This window comes from Cetorhinus maximus, chromosome 4 (genome assembly GCF_964194155.1).
Source record: "Cetorhinus maximus chromosome 4, sCetMax3.hap1.1, whole genome shotgun sequence".
Classification (NCBI taxonomy): Eukaryota; Metazoa; Chordata; class Chondrichthyes; order Lamniformes; family Cetorhinidae; genus Cetorhinus; species Cetorhinus maximus.
This window is the reverse complement of record NC_135882.1, coordinates 80,751,179-80,778,552: the sequence shown is the minus strand read 5'-3', so window position 1 is coordinate 80,778,552 and position 27,374 is coordinate 80,751,179. Positions and strand designations below refer to the sequence as shown.

General features: G+C 42.6%; 1 protein-coding gene across 1 annotated transcript in view; it reads left to right on the top strand.

Annotated features, from left to right (window-relative positions):
- The window catches only part of mcmdc2 (minichromosome maintenance domain containing 2), a 90,177-nt gene that overhangs the window by 24,491 nt on the left and 38,312 nt on the right, over nt 1–27,374 (top strand). The window contains exons 2-6 of the mRNA XM_078540390.1: nt 188–318; nt 467–526; nt 2,124–2,319; nt 4,409–4,531; nt 21,134–21,241. Of these exons, the coding sequence (XP_078396516.1) occupies nt 188–318; nt 467–526; nt 2,124–2,319; nt 4,409–4,531; nt 21,134–21,241 (618 nt within the window). The remainder of the gene's footprint in view (nt 1–187; nt 319–466; nt 527–2,123; nt 2,320–4,408; nt 4,532–21,133; nt 21,242–27,374) is intronic.

Below are 27,374 nucleotides of genomic sequence, written 5' to 3'. Positions count from 1 at the left end.
GCAACAAATGCTGCCCTTGCCAGCGATGCTCATATTCCATGAAAGATTAAAAAAGTCAATTATTCCACTTTAAATTATTAATTTTATATATTAGCATAATGCATTTACCTTTCCTGTACATTTATTTCAGCATTCTTGAAGAGTCAGTGTTTATAAATACTTGGTCTAAAATTTATTAATTTTACAGATTCCAAACAGTGTCTTGCTGTTTATCGCTTCATTATTTGCGTGAATCCAGCTGACCTGATGGAGTTGGATGCAAGACTTGGTAACTGTGTTCTTCATCATCCAATAAAAGCTGCATGTTTGTTTCAGTCTGTGAGTAAAAAAGAAAAATCCTGAATGATGCAAATGACACTCATACTGTGATATTTACATTTTTAAATCCAGTTTCTTCAATTCCTATTGTGAGATTTATGATTCACATGTTTGCAAGTCTCTCATTTTGAACACATGTGACTTTCAGGTTTGCTTTACATCTATCAAGACATTGTCACTAATTCAACAATTAGAAACAGAAAACCAGGTAAATAGGTCTATTTAAATTAGATTAAACTTAATCTAGTGTAATGAGCTATTTGTATCATAGGTCTTCTCTAATGGGATACAGATAATATATTTTCTGAGCCTTTACCTCACTTACTTATCAATTCATATTCTATAAAGTCCTACATTTCATAATTGTAGTTCCTTTTGATGCTGAACAATTCAATGAAATAAATAAGTCTTCAGCTCAGAAAACTGACTTTTTAACAAACAGTAATATAATAAATCTATGTAGGTATTAGGGATATGTTAACTAATTTAATTATCATTTATGACAAAAGTAAGTGGTTAAAACACAATTTTAAACAGAATGAAAAGAATAAAAATCTAAATTCTTCAATTGCACTTGTCCTTTGATTCTTTTTTTCCATTTATATTCCTTTCCTATTATTCCTACCCTCCCATTCTTTCTTTGCTCTATTTTAAGTTTAATTGGAATTTTTTCTACCTAATTGATTTGTTCTATTGTTTATTTATGCAGCAAATCAGCATTAAATGTTCAACTTATGTTTCTGTTCCTTTCTTCTGGGCATGCATGCTTGGAGGAAAGCTAGAGTGCCTACACTTTCAAAACATGTAAAGCAGCTTCACAAAGCATGGGACTGCTTGAGCATTTAATAGGTTTGGCACCACACTGGAAACTTCTTTGCAGTGATGCACATGTGGCAGTATCACTACACTCTTAAATGTGCAAAGACTTTGTACACCATTGAATTTTCTCCACGTTTTTCACCTGGAAAATATGACATTTTCTTTGGTCCTAGATTTAATTGTTTTTCTTTAACAAAAAATCTCAGGAAAGTATAAGTAAAACTGAAAGAGCTGTCTGCAGTTATGATCACTGCAGATTTGGTTCATGCTGGTTTACAATGCTACCAAATATTAATCTTGGTACTGCAATAGAATTATATACTATATTAACTCATTAAGAATATGAATATTGACAGTACAACTTCGTGAGAAGAGAAAGCCATTTAGTTTATCCACTTTTCGCAATGGTTTAAGTCTCTGTTCAAGTTAGATGATCTTCAGAGTTAATTGTCATTCTCTGTTTCACATTTTTATATAATTATCACACATCTTAGAAGTGTACCAAAGCTCTTCACACAAAATGAATAACTTTGAATGCAGGAATGTTGTTATTTAGGCAAGCTACTGCCCATTTACACACAGCATAATCCCACAAACAGTAATTGGACAAATGGCTCACTAATCTATATTGATGAGGTAGGTTGAGGGATGAATGTTGTTCAAGACAGCAGGAGAATTCCTCACTCTTCTCAAATAGTGACATGGGATCTGCAACATCCTTGTGAACCACAGAAGGAAGCAGACTGTGTCCAGTTTAAGATCCCAACTGAAGGATGGCACCTCCAACAATGCAACATTTCATCAGTACTGTACTGAAGTGTCACGCACATTATATACTTAAATTCCTGAATGCACAACCTTCTGGCTAAGAGACAAGAGTATTACTAACTAAATCATGCTGATACTAACTGAAATCTACTGTCAGTAATTAAGTCAAATTCTTAAAAGTAAACCTTCCACTGATAACTTCATTTTGTATTTTCAAGGTTAATGTTGTGCTAAAGCTGACACACTTGCCTCCACTACCGAATTACTCACTTAGCCTTTGCCAGTTCCCCCGTGGGTACCAGCTGCTGAGGTACTATATGATAGAAGGGGTGGTGATTGCAATGACGACCGTAACAAAATACACTCAAGCTGCAAGATTCCTTTGTTCTGAATCAAGCTGCCCTTTTTCAACAGGTAAAAAAAAAACCTTATTTTAATGCAAGCTCATGTTTTGAATGTGTTATTAATACAATTTCATACCATTTACTACATTTGTTGTTTTGAAATGTGAATCTGGAAATGCAACTAAATATTTACAATTAATAATTGATAACTGTATTGTAAACAAGTAAAAAAGTTATTTTTCCAAAGGGTTTTATTCTTTTTGTAAGTATTCCTAACCTTCCTCAATTTTAAGTTTTATTTTCCTTCCACAATAAGTTTCTGAAAACTGCAAGAGAGCAGCTCAATTGCCTATTACCATTGCCAACCCTTTGCTCTTAACATTCTTTAGTCAGTCTCTAAAAAGTAAAGAACTTCCTTGCAAGCAACAATTCCATCTTTCTTTTCCTTTTCAAAGTCCTTGAACATGCTGTCGCCTCCCAAATCTATTTGCATAATTCCCGGAAAATCATGTTTGAATCCCTCCCTTGCCATGAGGCCAAAACGGCTCTTAAGTCTCAAATGATATCCTATATGAATATGACAAAGGCAAACTTTCCTTCCTCATCCTTTTCAACTTGTCTGCAGTCTTTGAAATGGTTGACCACACCATCCTCCTCCAAGGCTTCTTCACTGTCATCCAGCTGGTTGGGACTGCACTTACCTGGTTCCACTCTTACCTATCTAATTGTTGCCAGAAAATCACTTACAATGGCTCCTCTTCCTGCCCCTGTTACCCCTGTTGTCCCCCAAGGATCTCTCCTTGATTCCCTCCTATCTTTCATTTACATGCTGTCCCCTGGCGACATCAACTGAAGACATGGTAAGTTTTCACGGGTACACTGATGACACCCAGCTCTACCCCACCACCACCTCTCGACTCCTCCTTGCTGCTAAATTATTAGATTGCTTATCCAATATACAGTAGTGGATGAGCAGAAGTTTCCTCCAACTTTAATATTGGGAAGACTAAAACCATTGCTTATGGTCCCCACTCCAAACTTTGTTCCCTAGCTACTGACTCCATCCCTCTACCTGGCAACTATCTGAAATTAACCAATCTGTTTGCAGCCTTGTTGTCACGTTTGATTCCGAGATGAGTTTCCAACCTCATTTTTTGCCATCTCTAAGACTGCCTATTTGCATCTCCATAACATCGCTCAATTTATCCCCTGACTAAGCTCATTTGCTGCTGAAACCCTCATCCATGCCTTTATTACTTTTAGACTTGACTTTTCCAATGCACTCCTGGCTGGTCTCCCACAATCTACCTTCCATAAACTGTAGGTTATTCAAAACTCTGCTGCCTGTGCCTTAACTTGCAGCAAATCCCTTTCTATTATCTTCTCTGTGCTTGCTGACCCACATTGTCTCACAACCAAGCAATGCCTTGATTTTAAAATTCCCATCATTGTTTCCAAACCCCTCCATGGCATTTTCCCCCTATCTCTAATCTTCTCCAACCCCAGAATCCTCTGAGTCATCTGCACTTCTCTCAGTGGCCTTTTGTGCATTCCCAATTATAATTGCTCTACCATTGGTGGCCATGGCCTCAGTTACTTCAGACTGCACCTTTCTTCTTTTCTATCTTGCTTTCCTTCTTTAAGACATTTCTTAAAACCTAACACTTTGACCAAGTTTTTGGTCATCTAACCTGAAATCTCCTTATGTGAATCAATCTCTGTTTTGTATAATACTCCTGTAAAGCACCTTTGGATGTTTCATGATGTTAAAGGTGCTACATAAATATAACTTATTATATAGTGCCTATCACATTGGCAGGATAGTCCAATTACTTTATTTTTAAAGTATCAGTGTTGTTTGAGTACAGCAATGTGCTACGTAGAAAATTTGATAAATGACGGATTATTCTATTTCAGTGGTATTGGTTCATGGATAAATGTTGGTCAGGAACTTCTGATTCTTATGCAAGTTCTGCCATTGAGAAAAGCTGGCATTTGGTTGTATGTGAGAGTCCCACTGAAGTCAGAATGTATCAGTTGGGAAATTTTGGGTCCACACTCTATGACCTTGTCTTCAAGTATAGTTAATTAGCTGTATTTTCCCTCAAGAGATTTAAACATTATTTATTAAAAATGTATAATCTCATTACATGTACTAGGCTTTCAGTACATTCGGGTGCATACTGTAGGTGCTACAGAATCAGCTACCGTGCGAAATGACTTCACGTGCACTTTGTGTAACTCTGCACTCAAGGAAGATCTAAAATTCAGAGTGCTGGGTGGTATGTATGATATCTTACATTCTCAGCTTAATTCCTTATATTGTAAATTTAATTATCACAGAATCACACAGCGCAGAAGAGGCCCTTCGGCCCATCAAGTCTGCACCGACACGTGAGAAACACCTGACCTACCTACCTAATCCCATTTACCAGCACTTGGCCCATAGCCTTGAATGTTATGACGTGCCAAGTGCTCATTCAGGTACTTTTTAAAGGATGTGAGGCAACCTGCCTCCACCACCCTCCCAGGCAGCGCATTCCACACCGTCACCACCCTCTGGGTAAAAATGTTTTTCCTCACATGCCCCCTAAACCTCCTGCCCCTCACCTTGAACTTATGTCCCGTCGTGACTGACCCTTCAACTAAGGGGAACAGCTGCTCTCTATCCACCCTGTCCATGCCCCTCAATCTTGTACATCTCGATCAGATCGCCCCTCAGTCTTCTCTGCTCCAACGAAAACAACCCAAGTCTATCCAACCTTTCTTCATAACTTAAATGTTTCATCCCAGGCAACATCCTGGTGAATCTCCTCTGCACCCCCTCCAGTGCAATCACATCCTTCCTATAATGTGGTGACCAGGACTGCACACAGTATGCCAGCTGTGGCCTCACCAAGGTTCGATACAACTCCAACATGACCTCCCTACTTTTGTAATCTATACCTCGATTGATAAAGGCAAGTGTCCCATATACCTTTTTCACCACCCCACTAACATGCCCCTCCGCCTTCAGAGATCTATGGATGCACATGCCAAAGTCCCTTTGTTCCTCAGAACTTCCTAGTGCCATGCCGTTCATTGAATATTTCCTTGTCAAATTACTCCTTCCAAAGTGTATCACCCCACACTTTTCAGGGTTAAATTCCATCTGCCACTTATCTGCCCATTTGACCATCCCGTCTGTATCTTCCTGTAGCCCAAGACACTCACTGTTTATACATGAAATAATAATGCTTGGCAAAACAGTCTGGGGGAGTTAGATCAAATGGTAGAGTGCTCGCTTTGCATGCAAGAGGTAGTGAGATCAATGCCCACATTCTCCACTTTGGCTGACTACACTTGGAGAGGCAGGGATTAATCAAGGACAGCCAGCATGGTTTTGTTAAGGGCAGGTCATGTCTGACCAATTTGATTGAATTTTTCAAAGAGGTGACCTGGTGTGTAGGTGAGGGCAATGCATTTGACATAGTCAACTTGGACTTCAGCAAGGCTTTTGATAAGGTCCCGCATTACCTTATAATGAAGGTAAGAGCCCATGGGATCCGAGACAATTTGGCAAATTGGATCTAGAATTGGCTGAGTGGCAGGATGCAGAGGGTGATGATCGAGGGGTGTTTTTGTGACTGGATGCCTATGTCCAGTGGGGTTCCACAGGGATTGGGGTTGGGTCCCTTGCTATTTGTGGTATCAATAAACGATTAAGCCTTGAATGTAGGAGGGTTGATCAGTAAGTTTGCGAATGACACAAAAATTGGTGGGGCGGTAAATAGTGAGGAGGATAGCCTTAGATTACAGGAGGATATAGACGGGCTGGTCAGATGGGCTGATCAGTGGCAAATGGAATTTAATCCAGATAAGTGTGAGGTGATGCAGTTGGGCAGGACAAACATGGCACGGGAATACACGATGTACTGTAGGACCCTGGGAAGTACCGAGGATCAGCGGGACCTTGGTGTGCATGTCCACTGGTTCCTTAAGGTAGCGGGACAGGTAGATAAGGTGGTTAAGGCGGCATATGGGATTCTTGCCTTTATTAGCCATGGCATAGAATATAAGAGCAGGGAAGTTATGCTGGAACTGTACAAAACGCTGGTTAGGCCACAGCTAGAGTATTGCGTGCAGTTCTGGAATCCACATTATAGGAAGGATGTGATTGTACTAGAGAGGGTGCAGAGGAGATTTACCAGGATGTTGCCTGGTAAATCCTGGGCTGAAAGAGACCCATTTATTCCTACTCTCTATTTCCTGTCTGTTAACCAATTCTCAATCCATGCCAATATATTACCCCCAATCCCATGTGCTCTAATTTTGCACACTAACCTCTGAACAAACTTTATCAAAAGCTTTCTGAAAATCCAAATACACCACATGCACTGGCTCCCTCTTGTCTATTCTGCTAGCTATGTCCTCAAAAAACTCCAGTAGGTTTACCAAACATGATTTTCCTTTCATAAATCCATGTTGGCTTTGTCTAGTCCCATTGATATTTTCTAAGTATCGTTATCTCATGCTTTATGATGGACTCTGGCATTTTCCCTACTACTGATGTTAGGCTAACCAGTCTGCAATTCCGTGTTTTCTCCTTCCCTCCTTTTTTAAAATCGTGGGGTTATATTTGCCACCCTCCAGTCTGCCAGGACTGTTCCAGAATCTATAGAATTTTGGAAGATGACAACCAACGCATCCACGATTTCCATGTTCAGCTCCTTTAGTACCCTATCGGCTTTTAGTCCCATTAATTTCTCCAACGCTATTTTTTTTAACTAGCATTTTCCCTACTGAGGTTAGGCTAAGCGGTCTGTAATTCACCGTCTTCTCCCTCCCTCCTTTTTTAAATAGTGGGGTTACATGTGCCACACTCCAATCTGCCGGGACTGTTCCAAAATTCTGCAGATTCTGGAAGATGATAACCAATGCATCCGCCATTTCCATGAACACCTCCTTTAGTACCCTGGGGTTTAGATCATCAGGCACTAGGGCTTTCAGTCCCATTAATTTCTCCAGCACTATTGTGTTAGTAATACTAATTTCCTTCAATTCCTCCTTCTCACTAGACCCTTAGTTCCCCAACATTTCTGGGCAGTTATTTGTGTCTTCCTCTGTGAAGACAGAACTAAAGTAGTTGTTTAATTGCTCTGCCATTTCCTTGTTCTCCATTATAAATTCTCCCATTTCTGACTGTAAGGCACCTACATTTGTCTTGAGTATCTATTTCTTTTTACATACTTACAGAAGCTTTTACGGTCCTCTTTTATATTCCTTGCAAGTTTACTCTCACTCTATTTTTCCCCTCTTACTCAATCTCTTGGTCCTCCTTTGCTGAATCCTAAACTGCTCCCAATCCTCAGGCTTGCTACTTTTTCTAATAACTTTATATAACTCCTCTTTGGATCTAATACTATCCTTAATTTTTTTTTGTTAGCTATGGTTGGGCTGCTTTTCTTGTTGTGTTTTTGCGCCAGGAAGTAATGTTTAACTGTTACAAACTAGGAGCAGGAGTAGACCACTCGGTCCTTCAAGCCTGCTCTGCCATTCAATAAGATCTTGGCTGATCAGATTGTAACATCCCGCCTACCCGAATAACCTTTCATCCCCTTGTTAATCAACAATCTAACTAGTTCTGCTTTGAAAATATTCAAAGGCCCTGCTTCCACTGCTTTTTGAGGAGGAGAGTTCCAAAGACTCACGACCCTTAGAGAAAGATTCTCCTCGTCTGTGTCTTAAATGAGCAATTCCTTATTTTTAAACCTTGAACCCTTGTTCTAGATTCTCCCACAAGAGGAAACATCCTCTCCACATTAATTCTGTCAAGACCCCTCAGGATCTTAAAGGTTTCAATCAAGTCAACTTTTACTCTTCCAAACTCTAATGGATACAAGCCTAACCTGTCCAAGCTTTCCTCAAAAGACAACCTGCCCATTCCTGGTATTAGCCTAGCAAACCTTCTCTGAACTGCTTCAATCGCATTTACATTTTTCCTTAAATAAGGAGACCAATACTGTACACAGTACTCCATGTGGTCTCACCAGTGCCCTGTACAACTGAAGCATAACCTCCCTACTTTTGTATTCAATTCCCCTCACAATAAATTATAACATTCTATTAGCTTTCCTAATTACTTGCTGTATCTGCATACTAGCCTTTTGTAATTCATGCACTAGGACACCCAGATCTCTCTGAATCTCAGAGCTCTGCAATCTCTCACCATTTAGATAATATGCTTCTTTTTTATTCTTCCTGCCAAAATGGACAATTTCACATTTGCTCACATTATACACCACTTGCAGATCTTTGCCCACTCACTTAACCAATCCATGTTGCTTTGCAGCCTCCTTACGTCCTCTTCAAAACTTACTTTCCTACCTATCTTTGTGTCATCAGCAAATTTAGCAGCTGTACCACCTGTCCCTTCATCTGAGTCATTTATATAAAAATGTAAAAAGTGGAGTCCCCACCACTTGTTACATGCCGCCAACCAGAAAAAGACTGATTTATGGCTACCCTCTGTATTGTTAGCTAGCCAATTTTCTGTCCATGCCAATATATTACCCCCTACATCATGAGCTTTTATTTTCTGCAATAACATTTGATTCAATGCATGCATTTGTTCCTTAAATATTAGCCATTGTCTATCCACCATCATGCCTTTTAATGAAGTTCCCCAATCTATCGTAGCCAACTCACCCTTCATACCTCCATAGTTTCCTTTATTTAGATTTAGGACCCAGGTTTTGGATTGGACCACGTCACTTCCCACCCGAATGAAGAATTATGTCATGTTGTGTCACTGTTCCCTCAAGGACCCCACATAACAAGATTATTAATTAACCCCTTCTCATTGCACAATACCAAATCTAGGATAGCCTGTTCCCAAGTTGGCTCCTCAACTTACTGGTCTGAAAAAACATCTCATACACACCCCAGGAATTCATCTGCTACAATTGCCAATTTAGTTTGCCAAATCTATATATAGATTAAAGTCACCCATGATTACTGTATGATTCCATCCTATGTTACATGCATCTCTAATTTCCTGTTTAATGCTGTCCCCTACCTTACCACTATTGTTTTGGGAGCTATAGACAACTCCCACTAATGTTTTCAACCCTTTGTTGCCTCTTAGCTCTAACCAAACTGATTCTAAATATAGATTTTCTGAGCCAATATCCTTTCTCTCTATTGCATTGATTTCACCCTTAACTAACAATGCCACCCCACCTCCTTTTCTTTTTTGCCTATCCTTTCTAAAAATCAAATAGCCTTGGATATTCAGTTCCCAGACTTGGTCATCCTGCAGCCATGTCTCCGTAATTATTTGCACTGTTAATTCATCTAGTTTATTGTGAATGCTCCATGCATTCAGATACAGTGCCTTTAGATGTGTCTTTTAAACATTTTTACACATTTTTTTTGTACTATGGCCCTTTTTGCCCTTGTTTCCTCAGCTTTCCACTTTTGCTTTCTACTTTTGTCTTTTATTTCTGTCTTTGTTTCCCTCTCTTATGTCTTTCCACTCAGTTTCCCATCCCCCTGCCACTCTAGCTTAAACCCTTCCCCACTGTACTAGCAAATAACCTCGATAGAATATTTGTTCCAGTCCTGCTGGGGTGCAACCCATCCAGCTTGCACAGGTCCCATCTTCTCCAGAATCAGTCTCAATGCCTCAGGAATTTAAATCCCTCCTTTCTACATCATCTTTCCAGCCACGCATTCATCTGGCCTATTCTCCTATTCCTGATCTCACTAGCACGTGGCACTGGGAGTAATCCTGAGATTACCACCTTTGAGGTCCCGCTTTTTAATTTATTTCCTAGCTCCCCATATTCTGCTTCCAGGGCCTCATCCCTCTTTTTACCTATGTCATTGGCATCAATATGGACCACGATTTCTGGCTGTTCACCCTTTCCCTTCAGAATGTCCTGCAGCCACTCAGTGACATCCCTGACCCTGGCACCAAGGAGGCAACATACCATCCTAGTGTCATGTCTGCAGCCACAGAAACATCTCTGTTCCCCTTATGATAGAATCCCCTATCACTATTGCTGTCCCACTCTTTTCTTCCCTACTGTGCAGTTGAGGCACTCATGATGTCACAAACTTGGCTCTTGCTGCATTCCACTGAAAAACCATATACCCCAGCAGTATCCAAAATGGAAAATCTGTTAGAGAGGGAGATGGACCCAGGGGACTCCTGCACTACCTGCCTAGTACTTTTACTCTGTCTGGTGGTCACCTATTCCCTTTCTGCCTGTGCACTCTTTACCTGTGGTGTAACCACCTCACTGTACGTGCTTCCACAAAGATCTCAGCCTTGCAGATGCTCCACAGTGACTCCAACCACAGCTCCAGTTCTGAAACGCAGATTTCGAGTAGTTACAGCTGGAGACACATCCTGCACACATGGTTGCCATGGATACTGGAAGTGTCCCTGACTTCCCACATCGCACAGCATGAGCATTCAACGTGTCTGAGCTGCTCTGTCATTACTTACCCTTAAATTACTCCCTTTATTTTAAGGAATATTAAGGACAGTAGAAATACTCACCAGGTCCTACTTACCAACACTGCTGCTCCTCTTGCGCTGGCTCCCCATCTCACTCTGGTCTTGGGCCCGGTTTCCCTCGTTCTTTAGGGCTGCCATTCCTCTTGTGTTAGCAATTGTCTAAAGCAAGGAACACCTCTTTCACTTCCTCCCCTAACTCCCTTAATCATCCAACTCCCAGTTCTCTAGTCTAAATCACACTCAAGTGTGAAGTCACACTAAGTTTGTGGCTTTATATGCTCCTAAGACAAAGGGTAGCTGACCCAATTACAGAGGAACCAGTTTCAGCTGCTTCTTTAATTAACCAAGCCCAACTGCTCATCCAGTGGAGACCTTGTTAAAACTCTCCTTAAGGCTAGGAACTTTAAAATTTAAACTGTAGATCTCAGTTAAATGCTAACTACAAACAAAATTGGATTTTTGCGAAAAGATTAAAAAAAAGACTTCTTAATCACCATCCACCAGCATCCAGTCCTATAATTAGGCCTATACTTACTAACCAATCAACATACAGGACTCCTGAGATGTCACTTTTTGATTTTATCTGTAAACTCACAGCTCTCTCTCTCCAAACTCCTGCTGCTTAATGGGCTTCCCCTGCAGCAAAGTAAAAGTCAGCTACTGGAGACTGAGGAAAGGTAGAAAATGAAACAATCACCTCCCCTCTTTACTGAACTCCCTCACTCACCAAACTCCAACTTAAGCACTCTAATGCAGACCAAAGAATCACTCCAGTGCAGAAAAAAACAGCACTGAAGATGGCCCCAAGCCCCGAACCCTCCCTCGGGTGCCGGTGCCTCGCAATAATATGAGCTGCCTCGGGGACATGCCCTCCATGCCATTTGGCACGGCGCGGAGGAGTTTTCTGCATGGACTGCTGCTGCACACCTTCCATTTTCTCGCCCTCGTCCGCCGCCCGGACACGCCCTGGCCTGCCTTGTTGCCGTCCGGCGGCGGGGGCCCCCAATGGGAGGCCCTCTACGGAGGCGTCCTCCCGCTTTCTATCAGGGACCTGGGTTGGAGGGTGTTGCACGCAGCAGTCCCATATAATCGTAGAATGTGTAGGTTCACGGATTCCCGGGACACCTGCTCTTTCTGCGGTCTTGTGGAGTCCGTGGACCACGTTTATATAGGGTGTGATAGGCTGCACTCCCTTTTTAGTTATTTAAAAAACCTTTTGTTACTGTTTTGTTTGCACTTCAGTCCCACGCTCCTGATCTACGGACACCCGGTGCGGAAGGGGGTCGGGAAGGAGGAGGACCTCCTCGTGAACCTGCTCCTGGGCCTGGCCAAGTTGGCCATCAACAGGTCCAGGCAGCGGGCGATCGAGGGGGGAGTCCCGCCCGATTGTTTGTCCCTCTTCTGCGGCTACGTTCGCGGCCGGGTGTCCCTGGAAAGGGAGCACGCGGTGTCTGCCGGCACCATCGAGGCCTTCCGTGCCCGGTGGGCACCGCGGGGACTGGGGTGTTTTGTTGACCCCTTTAATCACATTTTGGTTTAATGTTTATAAGGTTCCTTTAAAGTTTTTCCTTGATTTTATAGCTGACCTGACTTAGGGGCTGTGCTTGATTTATCCCTTATTGTGTTAATTTAGTTTATTGTTTTAACTCTGAAAGAGTTACAACTCAACTTCTCACAACTCAAAGAGCAACTTTTAGTTAATTGCTAAAATAAAGAAAACAGTAGACTTTAGAAAGAAATTAACCCTTAAATTAAATTAACCCCTAAAGCTCTCTCACTCACTAAACTCCAATTTAAGCACTCTAATGCAGCCCAAAGCAGCACTCCAGTGTAGTGAAGAGGCACTTTGGCACCTGGTGGAAGCGTTGGCATGTGGACCTACATGGGAATTGCCCAGGAAGTTTCAGCTTCCGATGGGCAATTCCCCTGCTCCATGAACCCTCCATGAATATCTCTGACTCTGAGTTAGAGTCGGAGACTTGGGACAGATCTGTGGAACTTAACTGGGTAATTACCCAAGAAATGTTAGATGATTAAAACGTAGTCTAACATCTGCATAACCATACAACTGAACCACAGTCATCCCAACAACTACACCCCAACCCGACCCCAATTACTCCACAACCCAGCTCTGAAGAAGAGTCATACAGATTCAAAACATTAAAGCTGTTTCTCTCTCCATAGATGCTGCCAGACCTGCTGAGTTTTCCCAGCATTTTCTGTTTTTACTCCCTGGCCCAACCTGACTACCCCCTCGAGTCAACTAACCCCCGTCCACCCGACTCAACTACCCCCATGACCCAACCCAACTACCCGACCACGCAACTATCCCCCGACCACCCGACTATATGCCCAACCAGACCTGGCTACCTCACGCACCCCCAACTACCCCTCCAATCACCCAACTTCCCTCTAACAACCCGACCAGATTATCCCACCGATCAGATTACCCCTTAACCATCCAACTGTCCTACCAACCACCCAATTACCCTCCCAACCAACCAACTGCCCCCCGAATCAACTACCCACTCACCCGACTATCCCTACCCACCTCACCCACCTACCCAGTCATCCACCTCACCACCTACTCAGCTCATCCACATACCCACCTCACCCACTTACCCATGTCACCCACTTACCCACCTCACCCACTTATTCACTTCATCTACTTACCCACCTACACCACCCCCCCCCTCACTTACCCAGTCACCTATTCACTCATCCATTCACTAACATTCAAATAGGACCTTTAAACTTACCATACAGCAGCCAGTGCCATAAAAAGAGGGCACGCCTTGTCTTCCCCCGACTCTACATGCTTCAGCAAAATTCCCTGATGGCCATTGCTCTGTGCATTTCTGTGAAAGCTGGGCTCAGGAGGTCCTGGTAGAAATTTGCAGCAGCATCAAGTCAGGGGAACATTCAAGTGCAGTGGAAATCCAATGATCATTGCCGCTGCTCAGAAGATCCAAGCCAACATGTCAGTTTTTGCTATTCAAGTTATTTTTCCTTGTTACCACCATCTACTTTATCTTTCTGCTTGTATTATTTTTGGCAAAAACGAGTGCTGTGAAGATCAGTGATAGGCCAGAAAATTGCAAAAAGTTTAGAAATCAGCAAAGGGTGACTAAAAACAAAGGAGGAATGAGAATATGAGAGCAAACTAGCAATAAATGTAGTACCAGTAAGAGCTTCTACAGCATATTAAAGGAAGAGGGCAGCTTAACTAAATGTTGGTTCCTTAGAGGATGAGCCGGGGAATTAATAATGGGAAGTGAGGAAATGGCAGAGACTTTGAACAAGTATTTTATGCCTGCCTTCACAGTAGCAGGAACAAAAAGCACCCCAAGAATAGCAGAAAATCAAGAGGCAACAGGGAAGGAGGAACTTAAAACGATCACCAGCACTAGAGATAAAACACTGGGAAAAATAATGTGTCTAAGGGCTGACAAGTCCCTGGATCTGATTACCTGCATCCTCAGGTCTTAAAAGAAGTGGCTGCAGAGACAGTGGATGCATTGGTTGTAACCTTCCAAAATTCCCTAGATTTTGGAAAAGACCCAGGGGATTGGAAAACTGCAAACATATCACCGCTATTCAAGAAAGGAGGGTGACAGAAAGCAGAAAACTATAGGCCAGTTATCCTAACATCTGGCTTTGGGAAAATGCTGAAATCCATTATTAAGGAAGCAGAAGCAGGACAATTAGAAAATCATAATACAATCAAGCAAAATCAACGTGATTTTTTGATATGGAAATCATGTTTGACAAATTCCTTAGAATTCTTTGAGGATTTAACAAGCAGGGTGGATAATGGGGAACCAGTAGACGTAGTGTATTGGATTTCCAAAATGCATTTGATAAGGTGCTACATGAAAGTTTACTTTTATTTTTATTCCTTCACCATTTTGCTACACAAGTTAAGAGCTTGTGGTGTTGAAGGTAATATATTAGCATGGATAGAGGATTGACTAACAGGAAGCAGAGAGTCAGAATAAATGGGTCATTTTCAGGTGTGCAAACTGTCATTGGTGGGGTGCTACAGGAATCAGTGTTAGGAGCTCAACTATTTATGATCTATATTAATGACTTGGTTGAAGAAACAGACCGTATTGTAGCTAAATTTGCTGATAATACAAAAATAGATGCAAGTTGTGTACAGGACTATAAAAGGATATAAATAGGTTAAGCGAGTGGGCAAAAATTTGGCAGATGGAGTCTAATGTGGGAAAATGTGAGGTTGTCTACATAGGAGGGAAGAATAAATATTTAGAATATTATTTAAATAGTCAGGGACTACAGAATGCTGCAGTACAGAGGGATCTGGGTGTCCTTGTACATGAGCCACAAAGAGTTAGCATGCGAGTACAGCAAGTAAATAGGTAGGCAAATGGAATGTTGGTCTTTATTGCAAGGGGGGTGGAATGTAAAAGTAGGAAAGTCTTGTTACAGCTGTACAGGGTTTGTGAGACCACACCTAGAGTACTGTGTATAGTTTTGGTCTCCTTACTAAGGAGGAATATACTTCCATTGGAGGCAGTTCAGGGAAGGTTCACTAGGTTGATTCCTGGGATGAAGATGTTGTCTTATGAGGATCTGTTGAGCAGATTGGGCCTATACAGTAAGTTGTCACTTAAATTTGTAGTTGTCTTCCTGAAAATTGCGACTTTAAGTGAAACAACTTTAAATAAATCATTGGTTCCCATGGGGATCAATGTTAAAACGGGAGTTAGTTTCCTTTGGACATTTCTCGCCCGGAAAAACCTATGTACAGGTTAAAATATTGTACCGTACATATGCAGTACTGTGCGTTCCTAGCTGAAATAACTTGAAAAATAAAATAAATCACTAATATAAAAAGAAATACGATATATATTATACAGTAAATGTAAATAAATATGAAAAAATTACCAGGTTTTCGATTAGCCAGGCTGCATCTAATGGCAGAAGTTAGTCAGTGCAGGTAGCAGCTGAAGAAGTCCCAGGACTTCATTGTGAGCTGAGAGCGGGAATGGGAACTGAGGGAAAAGTAACAGCTGAAGACGTCCCTGGTGGGGTTCCTTTGGACATTTCTCTTTAAAAGTAAGAATAGAGGGCTGGAACAGGAATGGACGGGGAAGAGGGACTTCGGGATGGAGGGCGGGAGTGGAAGCACTGGGGCAAATGTCATATGTACATGGAGGCCACAGAACAGGAAGCCTGTGACATACAATGTTATTGTGAACCTCGCAACATTAAATCGATATATTGTCCCAATTTTATTAACTATGTTAAAGCGAAATAATGTTAACTAAGTCAACATTAAGCAGAGACTTACTGTGCTCACTGGAGTTTAGAGGAATGGGAGGTGATCTTATTGAAACATATAGGATTCTGAGGGGGCTTGACAGAGTAGATGATGAGAGGATCGTTCCTCTCGTGGGGGAAACTAGAACTAGGGGCTATGGTTTCAGAATAAGTATCTCCCATTTAATACAGTGATGACTAGGACTTTCTTCTCTCAGAGGGTTGTTAGAATGGCCTTCTCCTGCCCCTTTTCCTTATGTTCTTATCTTCTCATGGTATTTAGACAGTACAAAATAGTGAAAAGTATAGTGTTTTAGATGGGAGCAAGGAAATCCCCAATTAAGAAGTAGCTGGGTGTTTGGGGAAATGTGAAATGACCGAAGAGTATAATATTTTTCAAGATTAAACAAACTGTTAAGCAATCCCAATTTCCCTATCCCACTCTCTTGTCGACCTTTGCGCCCAGTGCATCCACGGAAGACTAGCCTTGCCAATCTTCTTCCAATCCACCTCATTTCTCCCCTGTGGACTCTGCCAGTGGATCAGATCTCACTGTTCCCCACCCCCACCGTTGTGCACCCCCCAACCCCTTACACATCTCCCTCCTGAATGTCCATTCACTTGCGAACAAGGCCCTTTCCATCCATGAAATTATTAGGGTGATTGCATCGACATCATGGTCTTATTGGAAACTTCTGAGGAGTGATGACACCTTTCCACTTAATGAAGCTTCCCTGTCTGACTACATCATCCACCACTGTTGTGGTGGCTGTGTGGCGTTTATCGCTAGGTCACACATTGACCTGACCCCTTACTCCTCTTGCACTGCCTCCTCCTTTGAGCATCTCACCTTTTTCCACCACTGTCACCTTTCTTACAAAATCATCATTCTTGACTGCCCTCCTAAGTATGATAAAAAAAATTTCACAGAGATATTCTCCCTGCTATCCTCCCTCATCCTCTGCACTGAATGATTTCTCATCCTCAGTGATTTTATTCTCCATCTCAATTCATCATGTTCTTTCTTGTTTGACCTCGTTGACCTCTTGTCCTTCCTAAATTTCTCCCTCCATGTAAACTTCCCAACCAATATTCACGGCCATCCTCTTGACTTTGTCATCACTTGCAGTCTTACTAAACCTATTGTACTATCACAGGTAAGGCCACCTCTGATCACTTCCTTTTACCACTCACCACTCCATCCCCCTTCTGTGCCTCCACCCTACTGTATCTGTCTCTGGAACAAACTATCTCCCAATTCATTTGCGACTCACTTTCAAAATCCCAATTGTCTAGCCTTTGGCCCTCCGTTCACTACAACGTTTTTGCTGCTGTTCAACTGCACCCTCACCTCCACCTTTGATACCCTCCCAGAAGGAAAAAACTGTAAAAACTGGGAAATAAGAATACTGGTCCAAACTGGTCTTGTATACCTTAAAATGGAACACCAATAAAACTGGAAAATCAGAGTACTGGTCCGAACTGTTTTTCCCTTCTGGGCTAGTCCCAGTGAAGCCGTTACTCTCTCTCATCCTGGCCATTCCCCCAGTATGGCCTCCATCTCCAATCCCTTAAATCTAAGGGACACAGGCTTAAAAAGTTATGGTAGATAACTGGTTTAGCCATGCACCGCCAGATTTGCTGGACCACTTAAAACGCTATCGGGTCCTGCTTTCATCTGCTATCACTGCTCACTATTACAGGATATTCCTGGAATGTAAAAATAATGCCCAGCTTTTTTCTGTACTGTAAACCATCTTCTTAAACCTCTCTCCTCTGAACTCCCAACTCTCACTGCCAATAATAAGTGCGAGTAGCTCATGGATTTCCTTGTCACTAAGATCAAGATCATTCGTTTAGCTGGATTTGCCATGTTGCCTCCTTTTACAAGCCCATCTGGCCCAATTTCTCTAATGCTCCCCCTACCTTAGCCTTCTATTTGCATGTTTCTCTAGTTTCTCTCCTACTCCTCATGCTCTCTCTGAGCTCATCTTGTCCATGAGACCCACCTCCCTATTCCCAATAAACTACTGATCACCTAACTCCTCCTCCTGGTTCCCAATATTTTTAACAATTCTCTCTCTTCAGGTTTTGCCCCTCTCTCCTTTACATCTGCTGTGATCAACACTGTCCTCAAAAACACCTCCTGACGCTACTATTTTTGCAAACTACTGTCCCATCTCCAACCTCACTTGCCTCTCCAAAGCCCTTGAATGTGTTGTCGCCTCCTAAATCCATGCCCATCTTTCCCGGAACTCCATGTTTGAATTCCTCCAGTCAGATTTCTGCCCCTGCCATAATACTGAAACAGCTCTTAACAAAGTTGCAACTGACATCCTATGTAACTGTGACAAAGGTAAACTCTCCCTCCTCATCCTACTCAATCGATCTGCAGCCTTTAACACAGTTGACCACATCATCCTCCTCCAACGTCACTCTGCTGTCATTCAGCTGGTTAGGACTGTTTTCACTTGGTTCCATTTTTATCTATCTAAGCGTAGCCAGAGAATCACTTGCAATGGCTTCTCTTCCGACTCTGGACCATTTCCTCTGATGTCCCTCAAGGATCTATGCTTGGCTGCCTCCTATTTCTCATCTACATGCTGCCCCTTGGTGACATCATCCAAAAGCAGTGTTAGTTTTCACCTGTACGCTAATGCCATCCAGCTCCACTCCACCACTACCTCTCTCAGTTCCTCCACTGTTACTAAATTATCCGACTGCTTATCTGACATCAGGTGCCCAATGAGCAGAAATTTCCTCTAATTAAGTATTGGGAAGACTGAAGCCACTGTTTATGGTCCCTAACCATTGACTCCATTCATCTCCCATTCTGAGATTAAGTCAGTCTGTTCGTACCTTGTTGTCATATTTGACCCCAAGATGATCTTCCGACTCACATTCACACCATCACTAAGACCCATTAATTCCATCTCCGTAACATTACCCGACTTTTCCCCTGTCTCAGCTCATCTGCTATTGAAATCCTCATCCATGCCTTCATTACCTTTAGACTTCACTGTTCCATCCCACACCTGGCTGGTCTCCCACAATCTTCCCTCTGTAAACTTGAGATCATCTAAAACTCTGCTGCCTGTGTCTCAATTTGCACCAAGACCCGTTCATCTATCACCCCTGTGCTCGTTGTCGTACATTGGCTCCTGGTCAAGCAACATCTTGATATTAAAATTCTCATTCTTGTTTTCAAATCCCTCTGTGGCCTTTCCCCTCCCTATCTCTGTAATCTTCTCCAGTCTCACAACCCTCCGAGACATCTGTGTTCTTCTGATTCTGGCCTCTTGCACATTCCTGATTTTAAATGCTCCACCATTGGCGGTCATGCCTTCAGTGGCCTAGGCCCTAAGCTCTGAAATACCCTCCTTCCACTTCTCTATTTCACTTTCCTCCTTTAAGCCACTTCTTAAAACCTACATGTTTCACCAAGCTTTTGGTCATCTGACCTAATATCTCCTTGATGTCGTATTTTGTTTTATAGGGCAAAATTTTCCCCCCGTCGGGGTGGAAGAGCAGGAGAGGGCGTGAGCGGGCAGGTTCCTGATCAGCGCCCCTGGTCGGGGGCGCGCCACTATTTTACGTGAGCGGGCCAGTTAAGGCCCACCCAGCGTGACATCTGCCAGGAAGCACTATGCGCTCCCTGTTCAGGCGGGGGGGTGGGGGGAATTCCCTCAGCTGGGAGTGCACTCTTTTGCGCATGTGCACGAAATAGCGCACAGATCTCCCTGAGGCTAAGTGCTGCCTCAGGGAGATTGGCTAAGATTTTCAACTTTTAATAAAAGAGTTTAAAAATTTTCCCTGCCATGTCCCTTCGTGTGACACTGTCTCATAAGTTGGGACATGTCCATAACTTTTATTTAAGCCTTTCATTAAAATTTAAATACCCTCATGAAACCTCATCATGGATGAGGTTTCATGTTTTTTCACAAGCCTGCCTAGGCTTCTTAAGGTTGGACGGGTAGGTGCATTAATGAGCTGAATTGGTTTTCTAATGGCCATAATAGGCTGTTGACAGGTCAGCGGGTGCACATCCAACTCAGCTGTGCCCCCGCCAACCTGAAAATGGAAGTGACGCGGGGTGACGCCAGGAGTTCCACCCGACGTCACCCCGCGTCAGTGAGCGGACCCCGCCCCCGCTCGCTGACCGGAAGATCCTACCCATAATGTTCCTGTGAAGTGCCTTGGGACGTTTTATTATGTTAAAGGCGCTCCATAAATATAAGTTGTTGCTTCAACAGACTGGGTTATTGCACTTACATGATTACATTTTTGGGGAAACTGTATAAAGAAAGAGATATCTCCTTTTAGTTTTCCAGGGTTCTTTAGAAAAAGTATAAAGGTCAAATGACTCTGTCATATAACTGAGAGAAGAATATAAAATTGCACATTTTCCTCTCTACAACATCTTGCAATTGTAAAATATTGCAAGCCTCAAAGCATTCAGTTGGAAGTTTAAAAATTTCATTATTCATACTATAGGAACAGGAGTAGGCAATTCAACCCTCAAGCCTGTTCTGCCTTCAGTTAGATCATGGCCGATGTATATCTCGGATCAATTTACCCCCTCCTTCGCTGCACATGTCTTGATATTCTTACGTAACAAAAATGTACCAATCTCAGTTTTGAAATATCAGTTGACCTATCATCTACTGCCTTTTCTGGGAGTGAGTTCCAGATTTCCACTACCTTTGTGTAGAAAGGTGCTTCCTGATTTCACTTCTGAATGGCCTAGTTCTAATTTGAATATTATGCCCTCTTGTTCTTGATTCTCCAACCAATGAAAAACTGGAGTCATCTTATAGAATCATTGTATCATTTTAAGCACCTCGATGAGATCACCCCTAGCCTTCTAAACTCAAGACAGTACAAACCTTTCTCATAATTTTACTGTTTAAGTCTGCCATCAGTCCAGTGCATCTGCCCTTCATGGTCAATATGTACTTAATTGCTTCCATTAAATTTCTTTAACTTAAAAAATGGTGACTTGAAAGCATGTAAATAATAATTCCTGTGAACTCTGCAGTACAACTACATTTGCTAAGATATTAATTTTGGTTTGTTTATATATTTTCAAAAGACAAACAGCTTGTTGAAATGATTGATGCAGCTGCCCTCAATGTTATTAAAGGAAATCAAGTCAATAGATCATATACCAGATACCAATCTTTCACTGTATTTTTAAGGGGTAAGTTTGCTTTTTTATTGTAACATGGGCTGAAAGTTCTGTTTTCACAATTCTATTGAAATGGTAAACAATATTTCAAAGTTATCAGTCTCAAATCAATAAATTCCTTTGTCACTGGTAAGTGATTGGAAATAAAAGCAAAGGTGGCATAAGTTTAGTAAATCATATTTAGTAACTTCCTGTGTTTGACTGTAAAACTGGCTTATTTCCTTTAAACACATTTCAAATGAATATTAGAAAAATATTCAGAAGGTAACATGCCAGCTATTAAAGATGAATCTATTTTGGAGGAGTATCCTCCTTAGTCACAATCTGGAGCTAAGAATTACTAATAAGCCAGTATATTTTAAAGGGTGAGAAATTGGACTCATTCGTGGTAATTTTTTGTGGCTATGAATGCCCTTAGAGTTCCAAAGTGTCAACATATTGGTGACGGCGTTAGCACATGTAAAGTGAACAGCCACTGGCAGTATGCAGATAATGATGTCAGTCAGTTTGACAGCAGTGGTGCCATTTGGGAGCTCAATGCTTCAGCTAATGCACTCTCTTAATCTTGCACAGCTGATCATGCATTCATCAGCAAGAAGGACCCCGCTCCTCCTCACCAGCACTATTTAAAGGGATCAGCTACCTACAGGTTACTTGCTAGTCCATTTCTTCTGGCTTTTGCTATGTTTCTCCAAGTGTTTGAGGCTTTCAATAATGGTTTCAAGTTGCAAAAGTCTACAAGCAGCACTGTGGCAGGTGCAGGAGGACATTTTGCTTACTTCAAGCCTTCTGCACAAACCAGTCACTCCCAGGAATAGGTACACTAGTGGGCATTCCCTTGGAATACAGCATGACTTGGAGAATGAACAGAGGCCATGCAGAGCAGGGCAAGTTGCTTAAAGAGGGAAGAGGAGGAGGGGTGAAGGACTCTCAGCAGGAAGTCATATCCACCTCTAGTATTCAGCGAGCAATTCTCCTACCCGAACCTCACAGGGAACAATCTGCACTTCAATAAGAATGTCCTCACTGAAATCCGCCATCTGCTGCAGCCACAACTGCAACCTCAGAGCAAGGCAAAGTCCAGATTGCTAGTGGTTGTAAAGATAACTGTGGCAATGAACTTTTATGCATCCAGCTCCATCAAGATTGCAGCTGGAGATATTTACAACAGCTTGCAGTTTTCTGGTCACTGTTGTATAGGGGAAGTCACTGAGACCTCTTCTCAATGATAGCTAACTACATTTCATTTTCTCTTGCTAGAGAACCGCAGCTAAAATGAGTACATGGCTTTGCAAGGTGGAGGGTGTCATTGACTACATGCACATTGTTTTGCGGGTGCCACATATCATATCTGCCAAGTACAGGAACTAAAATGGATTCCACTCCCTCAAGGTTCAGGTCTTGTGTGACCATAGGCAGTGATCATGTACTTCAATTTCTTGCCAACTGCATTTGAGCCACCAAAGCAAACCAAAAGAAGGCTAGTAGGTGATAAAGACTATCCACTGATGACCTGGCTGATAACTCCAGTTTGCAACCCACACACATATATGCAGCATGCATATGATGAAAACTATGCTGCCACATGAAATGTGATAGAGCAGACTATTGTCCTGCTGAAATATTGGGCTGTAATTTCCAGTGGAATGGTAATTGAGTTGGATTGCCACTCCGCTCGAAATTACTTACCTGGAAATCCAGGTGATCCTATATCGCCCGATCTTCCAACTCAGGCCAGGCGAGATCTGTGTAGCGCACCGGGTTCCTGAAGGTAACTCAATCAAACATAAGCCACGGCCCCTTTTTTAAGGCACTAGCTGCTGTAAGCCAGGTAAAGGTTTTAAAGGTTCAGCCAATTTTAAAGGTCTTTGACAAGCTAGCGAGAAGATAAGTGTATAAAGTAAGTGCATAGGATTTGACGTGGGAAGTGGGGGTGAGTCAGGTCAGGCCTTGGAGGGGTGGGGTCGGGGAGTCAAAAGTCCGGTCTGGGGGTGCGGAGTTGGGAATCAGGAATGGGGCTGGGGGATGGTTTGGGAGATGAGCCTGGAGGGGGGGGGGGAAGTTGGGCCAGGCCTGGGGGTGGGAAGTCAGATTGGGCTTGGGGAGGTGGGGGGGAGTCGGATCAGGCCAGGAGGGGGTTGGTGGTGGGGTGTGGAGTTGATTGGGCCTGGGGTGGGGGGAGTTGGGAGTCGGGACTGGGCAGGATGCGGGACAGGACAGGCCAGGCCAGGAGTGTGGTGAGGTAGTCAGGGGGTATTTGAGAGGGGTTAAGTCCTGTGGTGGGAGTGCCGTGCACAGTCGGAGGGCTGGGAGGAGTCCCGTGGGTGTCAGGTAGGTCAGTGCTATAGTTACCCAGAAGCTACAAATAGTTTTAATTCTTCTGATGTTTTTTGGGTAACTATTGCTGTAACATATTTGGAACCATCTGAAGTTTGCGATTTAAGTCACATTTTCAGATGGTTCCCAGTGCAGGGCAATTGCCCATTGGAAGTTTGAACTAGTATTTTGAACTTAAATGAGGGCAACTGTGTGGGGATGAAAGCTGAGCTAGTTGAAGTGAACTGGGATAGTAGTCTTGGGGATAGATCAATAGAGAGGCAGTGGCAGATATTTAAGGGGATATTTCAGAATAAGTATATTCCTACTATGAAGAAAAATTCTAAAGGGAGGCCCCATTATCCGTGGTTAACTAAAGAAGTAGTTAAGGAAAGCATCAAACTTAAGGAAAAAGCATATAACTGCGCAAAGATGAGTGGCAAGTCAGATGATTGGTCAGAATATAAAGAACAGCAGAGAATCACTAAAAGATTAATTAGAAGAACGAAATTAGAGTATGAGAGGAAGTTAGCTAGAAATATAAAAACAGATAGCAAGAGTTTCTACAGGTATATAAAAAGGAAAAGAGTAAGTAAAGTAAGTGTTGGTCCTCTAGAGAGTGAGAATGAAGAGTTAATAGTTGATAATAAGGAAATGGCGGATGAAATGAACAAATATTTTGCTTCTGTCTTCACTATAGAGGATACATTCCAGTAATAGCTGTAAATCAGGAGGTTGAAGGGAGAGAGCAACTTGGTGAAAGTACAATCACTAGGGAAGCAGTACTGAGCAAACTTATGGAGCTGCAAGCTGACAAGTCTCCAGGTCCTGAAGGACTTCATCTTAGAGTCTTAAAAGAGGCGGTTAATGAGGTAGTAGATGTGTTGGTGTTAATTTTCCAAAATTTGCTAGATTCAGGAAAGTAGCAAATATAACCTCTATTCAAGAAGGGAGGGAGGCAGAAAACAGGAAATTATAGGCCAATTAGTTTACGTCTATTGTGGGGAAGGTGTTAGGTGTTAGAAAAACTCAAAGTAATTGGGAAGAGTCAGCATGGTTTTGTAAAAGGGAAATCTTGTTTAACTAATTTATTAGAGTTTTTTGAAGGAGTGACATGTGCTGTGGATAAAGGGGAGCCTGTTGTACTTGGATTTCCAGAAGGCATTTGACAAGGTGCCACATCAAAGGTTATTGCGCAAAGTAGGAGCTCATCGCGTAGGGGGTAACATATAACATGGAAAGAAGATTGGTGGCTGACAGAAAACAAAGGGTCGAATTTTAAGACAACACAATTTTACGGTCGTGCCGAAGTTATTGGAGTTTAGAATGGCTTGTCGCATTTTACGGCCCCATCCCTGCCATGATGGGGCCGTAAAATTCCAGCCAGAGAGTATGCATAAATGGGTCTTGGCAGGATGTGACAAGTGGAGTCCCTCAGAGGTCTGTGCTAGGGCCTCAACTTTTTACAATTTTCATCAATGACTTAGATGAGGGGAGCAAAAGCATGGTAGCTCAATTTGCAGATGACACAAAGATAGGTAGGAAAGTATGTTGTGAAGAGGACATAAGGAGGGTGCAAATGGATATGGATAGGTTGAGTGAGTGGGCAAAAATTTGACAGATGGAGTACAATGTGGGAAAATGTGAAATTTCACTTTGGCAGGGAGAATAAAAAAGCAGAGTATTATTTAAACAGGAACGACTGCAGAATTCCGAGGTGCAGAGGGATCTAAAAGAAGTTAGTATGCAGGTACAGCAAGCAATTAAGAAGGTTACTGGAATGCTATCCTTTATTATGAGGGGAATTGAACTTAAAAGTAAGGATGTTATGCTTGTTATGCAGGACATTGGTGAGACTGCACCTCGAATACTGTGTGCAGTTTTGGTCTCCTTATTTAAGGAAGGATGTAAATGCATTGGAGGCGGTTCAGAGGAGGTTTACTGGATTGATACCTGGAATGAGCAGGTTGTCTTATGAGGAAAGGTTGGAGAGACTGGGCTTGTTTCCATGGAGTTTCGAAGAATGAGGGGTGACTTGATTGAAGTATATAAAATCCTGAACAGTCTTGACAAGGTGGACTTGGAAAAGATGGTTCCTCTTGTGGGCGAGACCAGAACTAGGGAACACTGCTTTAAAATTAGGAGTCGCTCTTTTAGGACAGAGATAAGGAGAAATTTTTTCTCTCAGAGGTTTGTGCGACTTTGGAACTCTGTGCCTCAGAAGGCGGTGGAGGTGAGCTCATTGATTATTTTTAAGGCAGAGGTAGGTAGATTCTTTTTAGGCAAGGGAATCAAAGGTTATCAGCGGTAGATGGGAATGTGGAATTTGAAACACAATAGATCAGCCATGATCTTATTAAATGGCGGAGCAGGTTCGAGGGGCTGAATGCCTTACATCTGCTTCTAATTCATATGTTTGTATGGGCAACTGCCGTGCAATCCTTACTTGGGAACTTCCGGGGCTTGGGGGGGTGTGGGTGGCACGGTTCTCCAGTGTATCTTTGGGGTAACCCCCAGATACACTGCCCTGGAGCTCAGAAGTTACAGTGTTTCCATTATCTGTACATCTCTGCAGGAGCCCTGCAGTATTCGTCAGAGCGGTTGTCAAGACTTGTGATCTGCTGCATGATGCACATCTTCATCATCATGAGGGGACAGCTCTTGCTGTCACCTATTCAGCAACCAGCTGAGGAAGAGGGACATAAGATAGCCCCTTTCTGCCCAGGAAGAACTCATCAAAGTGCAAAACCAGTAACTGTATCCCCAACTCCTTATTCACCAACAGTACTAAATCTTATCTACCCTATGTCGCTGACCATCACAGAGTCCACTTGGCCACACTGTATAATCAGAAGCTACTACAAAATAAAAATTTGAAACTAAATTTATAAATTAAACTATCCAATATTTCTTACAAAAGCCAACTAGACACCCTCGAGCATTCCCTTGGTGCCTGTCTTCCATCTGCCTTTGCCTATTCTAGGGCTGCTATGCAATGCAATCCCAGTGGCTGCAGCATGGCTGCTGACTTTTAGTGGAAGAGACTGAAATTGGCCTTGGAGGTCAACTTTGAGCAGCTCCGGGCGTAGAAGATCTCCCTGTGAGCTGCAGACTGGAATGTGATTTGATAAAATTGAAATCAAGTCCTGCCATTAGATTTGGCAGGACCTCTGGGAAACACCTATTTCTGGATATCCTGGCCTCTAAGCCCTGTCCCTCCCTCCCCCTCCCCACACTCCACTATGCTCCTTCCACACTTTTGGGTTATTAACGGGCTCAAAGGCTTGGAGCTGAGCAGAAATGCAGTTACATAAAAAGAGACATTTTTAATTTTGCATGTGTGTTTGTGTTTTAAACACACATATCAATGATTGATTTTCAAGCTGTAATCTATATTTGGGATACAAATTTTTGTTTTTATCAGTTGGTGTTACACAAACACTTTATTTTTTGACAAAATGGACCAGGCTCTCCTCTTTCAAAGGCTGTGATTCATGCTGAGGTGTAACTCCATGGAACTCGGCAGCCCTTTGGTATCTCCGCTGAGTGACCATTCTTACGTGTGAACCCAAACAGTGATGCCATTCAAATATGCAAATATTGCACGAAACTCTCATCCTGCCCTCATCCAATGTGCTCATACATGCACTCCCAGCAGCAATCATTCGTTAGCAGTCAAAAATAAATGAATTTTCTACCTCCGTAGCCTAGGGCAACCAAGGACATTTATGAACACCTACACCATCATCACCTTGGGTGAAATCAGGGACAAAATCTGGAATGTTCCTGATATTCAAGATTCAATACCACACTCTCCACTGAGGCATTT